Source organism: Chenopodium quinoa, unplaced genomic scaffold (genome assembly GCF_001683475.1).
Source record: "Chenopodium quinoa cultivar QQ74 unplaced genomic scaffold, ASM168347v1, whole genome shotgun sequence".
Lineage (NCBI taxonomy): Eukaryota > Viridiplantae > Streptophyta > Magnoliopsida > Caryophyllales > Amaranthaceae > Chenopodium > Chenopodium quinoa.
Window position 1 is genome coordinate 53,581 of NW_018742390.1, and position 14,054 is coordinate 67,634.

Consider the following 14,054-nt stretch of genomic DNA (forward strand, 5'->3'; position numbering starts at 1 on the left):
GTTTATGAAGTAGACTGCCATATCACTTTTAACTATTTGTGTTATAGTATGTTTCAAGATATTGGGCTGGTGATATTATAGTTATCAATTCCTTTGCCCTCCTGATGGTAATTTAAGTTGCTGCTTCCTTGTTCTGAGTAATTGATGTTTCGAAGCAGAGGTGAATATTTACACTGGCCAAAAATATTGAGGTCAATAGTTAGTGTAAGAAAATGTAATTCTCATTTATTACGTACTACAAACAGGTTACAAAACGACGGGGCAGTGGCCAGGTAGGCAAACCCAGATTCCTAAGTTCATAGTAGTTAGAACAATGGTGGACATGGTCTCTCTTGATGGTAAGATTTGTGAGGAAAGAACGATTTCCTTTTATTTTCCTATTTGAAAGAGGAGATATCCAAATGCCAAGTCTAGGAGATGTAAAGATCATTTTGAGATTTAAAGAAAAAAAGGAAATCCAAGAAGATTTTTGTAGTGGTTTTGTGGAACCTATAGGAAAATTTTGACATTCTAGTATACAAGTTGTGGATTCCAAAACCCTTGTTTGTCTTATTTAAACTATGTTTGAGTAGCTACTAGAGAAGGAAAAAAGATGGTACAACAGCATAGAGAAAAAGAAAGGGAGATGAGGGGAAGGAAATTGAGCTTGCATTCTCCTTTAAATCTTTTGAACATTTGAAGGTTTTGTTTACTAATCGTTTTATTCTTTTCTCTTCCCTTTAACCCTCCTTTCTCTCCACTCGTATCCAATTAACGGATGATAAATCTCACTTTCTCTTCCCTTCTTTTTTCTCCATACTACACTATTTAAATGCACGGTTATGGCATCCTTTATGTTGTGATTATGGAGAGGTGGTGTGATGCATATCTAGAGAATATGTAGAAGAGCCATTAAAACTATATCTTTTGTTAATAATATTTATCCTTTTGGTGGTTATTATAGATCAGTGTTACAAGGTTCGCGGTACGTAGCCACAAATCGCGAACTGAGTCGTGCGTATCGGAACGCGGAACAAACGCGACTTGAGTCGCTGCGGTTCGCGATGTGGATCGCTGAAGGAGGCCACTCTAGTAGCAACTAGTGACTCTAAGGGGTTCAGTGGTTTTTTCCGATATTTCCTATGCATTTCTCTCTTCTGATTTTATACTTATCTTAGTAGTTTTTTCTCTCTCCTCTCTCCTCTTTTACACGGTAGTACTATTAAGCCGGTAAAGTAAGTCTATAGTGATGTTTTTATTTATATCTATTATTTTTTTATTTATACTACTTAGTGTGGCAGCTACGGTTATATTCCAAGTGGGCTTAAATCTTTGGGCTTTTTATTATATATATATACTACCTCCGGTTCAACAAAGGATAACTTTACGCAAACCTAGGCAAAACTTTTAAGGGGCTTTAAGCATGTGAAGATTAAGTAATTAAGGGAGTAAAATAGGAGGGAAACCATGTAGGGTCTTTTTTTATTAAAGTAAAAGTACTGGGAAAAATTGGTGAGGTGGACTTTTCCCACCCAAATTATTTTGACTTTTCACATGGGTGGGAATTCCCTCCCTTTTTTTCAGCCAAATTGAGGAGGGGTCCCCTTTTTTTTTGCTTTCCCACGAAATTCTCTCCCAAAATTTCAAGGCAATTTAAAAAAATTTGCCAAACACCCCAAAACCTGAACTTCATACCATTCAAATCAAATCCCCTTATAAAAAGAGGAGTTTCCAAACCACATTACTGTTTGTTTATCAACCAAAAGAGAGATCAGGGAGGGGTTGGGGGGTTTAAGGTGAATTATTTAGTTTTTACTAAACGAATTCCCTACAAATTACACAAACCTACAATTAGTTTTAAATTAGCCTAAATTCAAAGTGCTAAGTTAATCAAAAGCAGCATCCATGTTCAGTTCTTCTAGGCTCCATTGAAGACCATCCAAAAAATTCTAGCCGCCACTTCATCACCTTCGGACAACCTAAAAAAAAAAGGTAAGGGACTCATGGCAAAGTTCTACATAGAACTCTTTTTTTAATGAAAATCAACTGTACAATGAGGAGCAAACAATGACAACATGGAATGAAGCCTATTTTGATCAAGAATCTGATGAAGACAGTAGCAACTCAGAAGAAGAAGTTGGTTATGATGCAGATGATGATGGTGAATAACATGGTCCACTACATATGTATGACAGACAAAGAAGAGAAATGACAATGGAAGAAAAGCGCCAATGAGGAGATTATGCTCAATATGGAGGGAGACTCTTTGCCTAGAGGTTTTTTATCCATTTTGGCCAGAAAGCATCATGTGCATAGATCAACAACAACAAGATGGTTTCAAGTAATTAAGCAACACATGTTAGAAGGTAATGCTGTAGATGTTAGAACCAAAAAATTAGGTACCATTAGCAGAAAACAAAAAGAGTACTCTAATGAATTTTTAACATCTGTGCCTTTGTACAAGAGACAAACTGAAAGAGGATATGCTGCAGCACTTCATGTTTTTAAGTCTGCTATTCACAGGTTAAGGAAACGGGGTAGACTGAGAACACACACAAGCACAAACAAACCAACACTCACTGACAATCATAAAATAGCAAGACTGAAATGGGTTCTTAGTCACATTACCCCAATTCTTGCTAAAGGGGACCCTTCATTTGAAGACATGCAACAATGGATACACATTGATGAGAAGTGGTTTTTCATAAACCCAGAAACAAGGACATTCTATCTTCTTCCAACAGAAGACAATCCAGAGCACACAGTCCAGATGGTTTAAGGTGAAGACTATGTTTATGGGCATGATAGGGAAACCATTGTATGATGCAAACAAACAACTCTTACATGATGGGAAGTATGGTCTATTCCCTTTTGTGAAGTACGAAGAAGCAAATAAAAAGTGTAAAAACAGAGTCAAGGGAACCATAAAGGCTAAGGTAGTCCAGAATATAAACAAAGAAGCAATAAGGGACATGCTACTTAATCATGTGTTGCCCACAATACATGCACAATGGCCCCCACAGCTGCGAAATATTCAATGGGACAATGCTAGGCCTCACCAAATACCACAAGATCCAGAGTTTCAAGCAGCATGTCAAGCATATGGATTCAACATACAGTTTGTTTTTCAACCAGCTCACATGAATGTTCTAGACTTAGGACTCTTCAATGTCATTCAATCACTGCAGTATCAGTCATTCCCTCATAATTTAGATGATCTTATTAAAGAAGTTGAAATAGCATTCAAAGGATTTGATCCAGAACAAATACAATTGGATTACACTTCAGTCGAAATAACTACACACCACCACACATGGAAAAAAGAAGTCTAGACAGGCAAGGTATTCTACCAGATTTGCTAGAGGTAGACAAGGAACTAATTGCAAAAGTTGTTAACTATCTTGATTCAATCACAATCCCAAGTACTGGTGCAAATGAATTCCAAATGGAAGTTGATGCAGATTGAAGAATACAAGGAAGCAAACTCATACCAGCTAAGGCAAAGACTGCCACACATAACCAGGACAATCTTAACATGTTTTTTTATTGTTTTTGTTGGTATTGGTTAGGGTATTTTGGTACATAATTAAGTTACACATTCTTAGGCAGTCTTGTATGCTGCTTAAGTTTGGTTTTGTAAAAATCACAACCTTTTGTCATTAATGCAAACAAAACCTTTTTCGGGTACTAATCATCCATAAAGGGTTACAATTATCTTTCAAGGCATCAATGAGTTATGGTACCTCAATGGAAACCTCAAACAGAGGTAACTAAAGCAGCCATGACACTCAAATAGCTATCAGATGAGTCCCTTTATCATTTGGATGAGATTCAATTTGATGCAAGTTGTGTGTGGGGGGGGGGGGTGGGACTCAATGCATTACACAAAGGGGACTCATCAACAAAATCAAACCAGCATTCCACCAACACAACAACACAACTAATCAAGTCAACCAACAGACCAATTCATATCCAAACAACAATTCATACCCAAACAACCAACAATTCATACCCAAACAACAAATCCAAACATAACAGAGGACTCATCAATTCATGCCCAAACAACGAACACAAGCAGAAATAGCATAACAAAAAACAGGGGTCTCATCAATAGCATAATTAACCACAAATTGGAACAAAAGAAGAAGATTAGGGTATTAGAAATTATGCCCCCAATTAGTATGGGGGAAGGGACTACCGGGGGGTAGTAGATCTGCAGCCTCCAGTACGTCATCTGGATTGGATCCTGTCCCTCGGGTAAGCCGGATCTCAAGCGCTTAGTACCATCGCTAGGCCCAAACGTACTCCCACCCATCATGGGATGGGAAGCAGGTGGCTCAAGGACTTCTCCAGCAGTCAGCTCCGGGAACAAAGAAGACCCAGTTTCAGAATTGGCGTCCGGTGGTGGCGAAGCAACTGGAACAACCACCACTATGGCTGTGAGGTGGCGGAACAGGCCTTCTAGACCCAGAACTCTTTGTGGGCTTCTCATCCTCGTCGCTTGATTTAGCAAGCTTCGCTTCTAGAATCTTTCTACGAGCTGAAGCACGACGGAGTGGCTTCATCATACCAAAACCACGACGAGGTATATACGTAGTAATGCCTGGTTTAGGTGGGGATCGTGTGGATCCTGAAGAAAAGGACTCATGGCTTACCAGATCTACAACTACAATTTTAGGTTGAGTAGAAGACATTTTAAGGGTGAATTAAGGTGAATCGTAGTCGAAAACCTAGAAAATGAAGAGAGAGAAAGAGGAAAAAACCCACAATTCTTGAGAAGAAAGAGGAGGCGGAGAGGAGAGAGAGTAAGAGTGTAAGAGAGTGAGAGATTTAAAGAGGTAGGGTTTGGGGGAGGGGGTGGGATTTCTGAAAAATTTTCTAGAATTTAATTCTCTTAACCATTTTCATTCTGAATTGAATGCAGATTCAATGAAGGTGGTTGGGAGATGAAGGAATTTAAAGGGGAAGGGGTAAATTTGGTGGGAATAGTTAGGTTAATTAATTAAAACATAAAACTAAGGATTCGTTTGGCATTGCTGTGGTTTTCTGTTTTTTGGTTTTTTGTTGCATAAAAGTATAGGATATATGTCACATAATGAATCAAAAATTATTTAAACTTATTAAAATCATAATAATTTTGAAAACTGACAAAAAAAAAGTGGAAACACCTTTTTCTTGTTTCCTGTTTTTTGTTTTTTGAATTTAAAAAAATAGGAAACTAAAAACAAAAATGATGCCAAACAAACCCTAAGCAAATGAAATTAGGAGTGTTATTAAGATAGATTAGAAAAAAATTAAGGGCATATATGTCATTTTACAGCCCAAAAGTTACCAAATAAGGAAAAAAAAATTTGTTGCAAGTAATTTAAACCACCCCAAAATGGAAATTGTTGCAAGTAAAATGAACCGGAGGTAGTATATATTATATATACATATATTATGTACTCTATTTTCTTAACCAACCCACATAAATTCAAGCTAGGATACAACTACGGTTTATATTATTTTCCAAATCAAATTCTTATTAATAAAAATCACCCATATATTTTATTATTTTATTTATTTCGTACCCAATTGTACCGGGTTCATCATGGGTAGCGTACCGCGTATCCATTTCCGTACCACGTTTCGAATCGAATCGCGTACCTTGTAACATTATTATAGATAATATTTAGTAGTTATCTATCTTATATTATGATAGATTTAGTTTTAAAATTAGTTTATCTTTTGTTTTTAGAAAGTTCCATAGTTTATTTTTCCTATATAAAGGGCTTTAGGTTATAACATTTTCAGTAGAGATTTGAGTTTTGATTATCATATGAAAAACATAAGCTTAGCATGTGTTTATGATTGGTTAAACATTGCCATTGTGCTAAACTTTGATTCTTAAACCGAGCCTTGAACTATCGCCTCTCAACCGAATTCTATCATTTTGTCACAAAAAATTCTTTAACTCGTTTTTCCTCATGAAAAACGAATACATACAACCATAATCGTATAATAAATTTATTAAAATCCAAGAAATGTATGAAGATTGAGTCTTTTATTTAAGAAACTCAAAATAGCTGTGTAAAAACAATCATGGTGGTCTTATGTATAATTGCAATCATGGTTATCACTTTTCACTACTTCATTTTTTACTACTCAAATCTAAATACTGAAATTGGAAACATATACCAAGGCAAATGTTCATGAACCAATGACTACCAATGCCCAAGATCTTTCCAATAATTACAGTTAGAGCTGGATTTTTCTTAGAATTTTATTATGGCAATGGCTTTGCCACTCCCTAATATTGTGTTTTGGTCACAATCTAGGGAATGGTTATGTTGTCGTGGGAACGGAAATGATGTGTTGATTGTAGATTGGTTATGTTTCGACACTTCATTTCACTTGAAGTACTTGTGTTGGACCCTTGACACTTGGACATGAGTATGATAAGGATCCTTCATCTTAGACAAAAGCCGTGAAGGAGGTTTTTTTTTGAAATTGCTGAATGAGACCCTTAAATTTTATTGGGACATGGTTATTCGAGTCCAAGTAACATAGTGTTCATTGTAATTGGCTTTGTTTCAACTCTTCATTTCTTCTCAAGTACTCGTGTTGGTCCCTTGTAACCTGGACATGAGTAGGATACTTGGACACTTCATTTAAGACAACAATCCAGAAAGTGTTTTTTTATGAAATTGCTGAATCGAAAACTTAAATTTGTATCAAAGATATGGGTATTCGAGTCCAAGTAACATAGTGGATTGGCTATGTTTCGACTTTTCATTTCACCTCACGTACTTATGTTAGACCCTTGACACTTGGGCATGAGTAGGATACTTGGACATTCTATTATAGACAAAAACTGGGAAAGTGTTTATCATGAAGTTGCTCACACTTAAGTACGTATCATGGTTATTCGAGTCCGAGTAACATGAGGACCGGGGCACGATGGCTGTGATACGAATATGTTATTATAGTATTTTTGTGTGTGTAATTTAAATCAAGTGTATTGAAATATACTTTGTTTTTTTTATTGAAACACTTTTACTTATGTATTATTCATATACTCCACATCGATCAGTTTTACTAATTTATAGTTAAGGAAAGTTAAGGAAAAATATGCTCTGGTGGGATCTTCTTGGATTTGCCTTGATTATAATTTCATAAAATTCAATTTTTTCTAAATTTAAAATATGGATTATTAGAGGTATTGTTCAATCACATAATGTCCAGGCAAATGTGAATTGAGAAGTGTTGCTAGTAAATAAAAACAAAGGAAGTATATTGATAGGTGTTTCATTAAAAGTTGTAAGACTTGTAAGAGTTGTAACCAAAGATATATGATCTACATTTACATTTCAAAATTTTAAAATATATAGTTAAATTATCGCCAAAATAATATGAGGATATGGAAAAAGAAACAGTGGAGTCGGGAAGTCGAATGTCAAAAAGAATATAAAAAAGTTTTTCTCTTCTTTCATTTCGTGCTTTATTGATTCTGTTTTGGGCGTTCCACTTATTCTTTATGTTTTCTAATATCAACTTTCAAAATATTTAATTATGTCTATATTTTATAAAAAATATGTGCCCGTCATTATACTCGTTGAAATCAATGTTTAATTTTTTTTTTTTTTATTAATAATTCATCCAGTTGTTGCATCTCTCCAGGCTCCTCTTTAATTAAAGTAATCATTTACGTATAATCTATCAATTTATAATAAAAAAAGAAAGTATTTCTAATTATTCGTTAATTTGTGTGCACGACACCAAATGTAATGAATAAAAAGGAATACATGGAGTAGAAGTGTGAAAGGATCAGATTCTTATAACAAAACCTACTACTTGATATTTTCCTTTCCAAACCATAAGACTATGGTTGGAAAGTCAAAAGTGAAAAACAGATAATAAGAGTTAGAGCTAGTACATTAAATGCTTGGTACTAATACTCATTTAGTTTTGTATTGAATGCTTTACTTTATAATTGTTGGGAACTTCACAACAATCTCAGGGCATCTAAAATAGATAATTTGACTATTAAACTTGGGAGGTACACAGGGTGTACTACTCTTATGTGGAATCTTAGTTATGTGCAACAATATAATTTTTAAATCTTGCATGTTTATTTATCATTAATTGGATATTCTTACATGTATTTGAGACCTCAATAGGTTTTTTTTCATCATTGTTCATTAGTATTGTTGTCCTATTCATACAGAAAGCAGGCGTGCTTCTGTTGATATCTTCTTGAAGGCAGCTGGATACCTTGATTGTGCTGTGCGCCATGTTTTTCCGCAGCTTTCAGCTGAAATGAGGTTTGGAATCGCATACTTTTTAACCATGGTCTCTAAGTTCTAATTGTAATGAAGGGTAGGTTTTGTCACAATGCTCACTATCTATCATCCTTGATTAGGAGAAATTTACCAGTAGACCTAGCTGAAGGAGTTATACGGGCTCTGTCCTTGCAGGCATTGGGCCAGGTAGTTGTATCTTCTAATTTATTTACTTCATGTGCATAATAATTTACACCCTCATCCCAGAAAGAGCATTGCTTTCTTTTTTTCTACACCTTCAAATATGTAATCTATTTTTTCATTGAGTTGACTACTCGTTGATACTTGTGAAGGCTTTTCTAACATAAATGCTAGTTAGAAGAGGGACAACTATGGTTTTATGTGTGTGTTGCAACTATTGCAAGTATAGGCTGAAACTCCTACATACACATATAAAGATACGCAAACACATCTTTGTTTTTACACTTCCTCTCTCTTGGATACATATCATGCAAATTTCTATTGCAAGTATACACAGACACTCCTACATACACATATAAAGATACACAAACACATCTTTGTGTTCACACTTCCTCTCTCATGGATATATAGTATACAAATTTTTGTAGTAAAAATACATCTTACATAAATGAAAGAGAATTCTCTAAAAATAATTGTCTCTTTGAGTTGATTTGATCCTTTTATTAGCATCTTTCAACCGTTATGCATTAGATAATTCTTGTCTATATAATTTGATGGGCGGGAATATCAGGTAAATGACTAGAAAGATGATATTAGATTGAAATTTTGTAAATCTGACTTTTCACCATTTATCGTTGATATGCTTTTTGATCATCATAATCTATATTATTTGGCTGTTGAATAGTATGACTATGCTGTTGAAATTGAATACATAGGGAATGTGTAATGAACCGACTTAAGGAAAGGGTATTATGGGTAGTTTTGTATGTTTGTAACCATCAACTGTAGTACATAAGAAAATATGCTATGAACCTAGAGATGCCAACTGTGCACATGAGATAAAAGCAAAGTCTAGAATCATCCTAGTGATACAGAATGTAAATATTAAAATGGAAGAGAGGTATTGAGAAGGTAGGCAGAAATTTTTATTGAAGGAAAACCTTAGAGAGTTATGGCTTTTGAGAGTAATAGCTTAAAGGTATTATACCTATTATTTTGTAACCTTTTTGCCATTGTCAATCAGTATGTAAGCTTCCATCTTTTTATTTCTTCCTATTCAATTATTAAAAAAAAAAAAAATCAGATTATTTGTCTATTACATTTTAAGGATTTGATTGATTATCTGATTGGTATAAAAGTCATGCAATATTAATTTTATTTACTCTGTGTTGCAAATTTTCTATAATAGCATACAAAGAAAACTATATGGGGGACTAAAGTGGGAGAATTATAATATAAAGAGGGGGGGGGGGGGTATACTTAGTTGTTAATGGGGAAGATATTAATAAAGTAGTAGCGCAAGTGAAGATGGTGGGAGATAGAGATTATTATTTTGTAGTTCAAGTAGGGTTGGGGTCATTGGGAGAGAGAAATAATAAGGTTATTTTGATTTTTACTAAAAAAAAAAAAAAAAACGATATTGGCTTTTACTACCTATTTTTTTTTATTTTTTATTTTTTTTAATTTTTATGTTTTATTTTACTACCACAAAAAGCCGACCCCACTTATGGGAATAAGGCTTTGATTGATTGATTGATTTACTACCACAAAAATCTAAAAATTGGTTTTCACCACCGCCCATGAAATCTGTTAAATGTAACGCTGTAATTTTGTTTTTCAATTTTTGTGCCAAACTCATTTTGGCCTTGTAGGGTCCGATTTAAGGTCCAAATTGACAAAAAAATTATCAAAAATGCCTCTTTTTTTTTTTTTTTTTTTTTTTGCGTGAAACATGAAAATAAGGCACTTCTTATAGTTTTTTTTGTCAATTTGGACATCAAGTCTACCCTTTTGGGCTAAAATGAACCTTAAAACCTCAAGAAACCATGTTTTTGACATGAAAATCAAATAAATTTTTTAATTCCATTAGATTTAATGGAAGAAATTTTTTTTTGGTTTTTTTTTGTGGTGTTAATATAAAATTAAAAAGAAAAGATTAGGTGGGAAAAGCCAATATCGGGTAATTTTTAGGTGGTAAAAAAAATTCCAAATACTAATATATTAGTTGAGCTTTACAAAACAAAGAAGTGCTACAATTAATTAAAAATGGATGAGAAAAGCAAGTGTTGCAATCAATTATTTCAATTGAAGTGCTAGTCATATATGGTTTGATGTAGGATGCCTAGACTAGTTAGACCTAAGAGGTACTTTCTTGTTGATATAGGATATTAAAAGGGGGAAGTGGGGTTTATATAGATTGAATCTCTTATTGGATTGTCCTAATGAAGAACTAAGGTGTTTTTATTCAATAATTATTTGTTTTGGAAAGAAATGCAAGTTAGTTTTAGTTGGTGCACATGGGTGCACAATGCTTGCACCTTGTCAGAATAACAATGCGTGATCTTTGATTTTGAACTACATGTTTAATACACAAAATTGTAGAGTTATGCTAGACATTGGAGTCTTATAGATCAAAGAGGAGCAATTTTATCCTTTTTTTTTATTTTTATTTTATTTTATTTTTTTTTTATATATGAATTTAAGTTAATGATGAATTCAGGGTGTAGATATCCAACTGGGAATGGCAATTGATAGCGCCAAAGCTACACTTGCTGTTAAGAGAAGGCTTGCATGTGAAATGGTGAAATACTGGCAACAGGTATGTGAATCACCTTCCTACAAGGGATGAAATGATGAGCAGCCCATGTTTTGAGGAGTGATATGTAGCGATATTAAAAGAGTGACCCATGTGATAAAAAGAGAGAGGAACCACATAGAAGGAAATGTTGTAATGAATTTGAAACTTCTAATCATGTAATGTTAATATAGAGGAAGTGATTTAAATATCTCTTCGTAAGACTTTAATGTTTAACCGTTATAGCTTTTTTTTATTTTTATTTTTTATTTTTTTATTTTATTTTTATATTAAGTAGACTTAACTGAAGCTTACTTTCTGAATTTCTTAAAGTTCTTCCCACTTTCAATTTCCATCCGTTTCATGAAGTTCTACCTACTTTCAATTTATTATTTAGAATTTTCCTTTCTACCCTCTTTTTCCCCACTTTTTGGATACAATTTATTTTTAGAACCTCAATCTCCTTCCCTAGAAGGCAAAAAAGGACCCACTTTCAAACTCTCTCACGTCCTTTTTTTGAACTTAAGGAATGGAGGAAGATAAACTTTACTCCCTCCGTCCCCTATTGATAGTCCCGTATGGGCATTTTTCACGGGAATTAATAAACACAAATAAGAATAGTAAAAGTACATTGAAAAAGTAAATTGACATAGGGTATGCAAAAAAGTTCAGAGAGAAGGTAATAAAAGTACATGGGAAAACAAATTTACATGGAAAAGTTAAATTTGCACAAATATTGTTGTAAATTGGAGGGAATTTTGGTAAAGTTTAATATTAATGGTTGTTGGAAAAAACAAATGGGGTGAACATTTTGGGACTAAAATTTGTCCATAAGGGACTATCATTTGGGGACAGAGGGAGTATGAGTAGTATGCCTTATGCCTTAAGATAATCAATAATAGGTTTTACCTCATAAATCAATATAATGGCTGGTACTCCCTCCATCCTATATAACCCTCATTTCATCCAAATTCTAGTGCATTAACAAAATCCTTTATTTTATTATGGCAGGGTCCATCCAATAACTTTTTTTAATTACTTATAAATCACTAATACCCCTCTAACCTCATTATATTTTCTCACTTTCTCTAAAACAATCAACAATTCCTCTTACATTCCTTGTTTTTATTCAGCAATGAAGCAATCAACACTACTCAAGAAAAGCTAGCTAGATTAAGCATAATTAGAATAGTTAAACATGTTTTTGATTTTTTTTTTTCAATTAAGTAAAACTAGAGATTAACTAAAGAATAAACTACTGTAAGTAAAAAGAGAAGATTGATAGTATATAATAACTTTACAAAGTTTCATAACTTAAAAAATCAAAGTTCTGCAAAGCTGGTTATGTACACCTAAAACCTCACCCAAATAATTATCTTTATACTAGGGTATGTTCAATACCTCTTTTAGTTCTAAGTTTAAATACTCTTTAATAATCTCAACTATTGTCGATTTACCTGCAATAATCCCATCTAAGGTTTATTTTTAATAATCCAAACTATTACGTCAGTTTGCCTCCAACACACTTGAAAACCGGTTATCTACTATAAACCTTTTTTTTAAATTAAATTTTAAAAGCCACATGTCAGCACATGATCTGCTTAGTATTAAAAAAATAAAAAAAAGAATAAAAAACAAATTAACAAAAACCATCCAGCCACCCCCTTCTCCCTTCACCCACCATGAAACCCTAGGCCAACCACCAACCACCCCAAAACCACCGGTCAACGGGCCCTCCCAACCCCTAATCACCTTCGCATACTTTATTGCCAGCGACTATGTTCACTAGACTCGGCTAAAATCCCAAAGTGTTCGTGTAGACACGACGCGGACACAGACACAAAATTAAAATTCGTGTCAGATTCGGCTATTTGCACTCGGACACTTCAGAGCAGGGGTTGCGTGCGAAATTTTCTTTGACTCCATTGAAACCAGAGAGTGAAAAGGAAAGAGGAGGAGGAGAGAGAGAAAGGCAGGAAGAGGAAATGAGTGGGGCCGTCAGAAAGGTGGGGGGGTAGGGTAAAGGGTATATGACAAATGTCATTTTCAATACCACTTGTTTTGCTTTTGACTTTTTGACTACTAACTTTAACCAAAATTACTTTTATGTGTTACATTACCCAATATTTACAGCAGTAAACAATTCATTTTAGAGAAAGTACTAGAATAATTATAACAAGAAATAGTAATCATATAATTTATATTACAAGAATATGATAAAAAAATTTAATTTTTAAAATTTATGAGTATTAAAACATTTTGTAATGTATAATTTTTTTTTGCAAAAAATAGAAGTGCCCGTCTCCGCACCCATGTCCAAATATAGGACAAAGTCCCCGTGTCCTAAAATTTTGGAAATTGACGAATCGGACACTTGGACACGTGTCACACGTACTGGAGTCCATGTAACATAGGCCAGCGACGACCTTCCCAACCCCTAAAACCACCAACTACGATCCAACCCACACCTAATCGCTCTTGGCGCCGCAACAACAACTACAACATTGACACATTGACGTCAACAAATAAGCTGCCACCAACAATTCAACCACCATGAAACTACAATTGACCTCCAATAATTGGCACAGGGGAGGTTAGGGAGTTTTGCTAGCGTGCGGATCTAGCTGGAGAAGGAGATAAGGAGGGAGGTTTAGGTGGTTTCACGAGTGGAGCTAAGCGGATTAGGAGGGAGGTTGGGGTGGTTTCGCAATCGGGCAAACAAGTGGGAGGATGGGGTGGTTTCGCGGATGGGCGGGGGTTAATTTAAGGCAATTTCGGTGGTGGGGGGAAGGGAGTGGGCAGTTTCGGGGCTGGGGGTGTTGGGGAAGGTGGTTGTTTTTGGTGGAGTGGTAGGGGAGGTTTACGACGAGGTGATGGCGGAATCCGGCTAGGCTAGGGTGATGGGTGGGGCTGTTAGGGAGGAGAGGGTTTTTCTTTTTATTTTTTCAGATTTATAATAATTATTTTTTATTTTTTAATTTTTTTTGAACCACTCACGTGATACAACATGTCAAAGCAATCTGTTATATTAGGTTGAT

At 34.6% G+C, this 14,054-nt stretch overlaps 1 protein-coding gene across 2 annotated transcripts in view; it reads left to right on the plus strand.

Annotated features, from left to right (window-relative positions):
- LOC110699833 overlaps positions 1–14,054 on the plus strand; it is a 34,829-nt gene that overhangs the window by 1,201 nt on the left and 19,574 nt on the right. For both annotated transcript variants that reach the window (XM_021877346.1, XM_021877352.1), the window contains exons 6-8: positions 8,186–8,282; positions 8,381–8,447; positions 10,942–11,040. In XM_021877346.1, the coding sequence (XP_021733038.1) occupies positions 8,186–8,282; positions 8,381–8,447; positions 10,942–11,040 (263 nt within the window). The remainder of the gene's footprint in view (positions 1–8,185; positions 8,283–8,380; positions 8,448–10,941; positions 11,041–14,054) is intronic.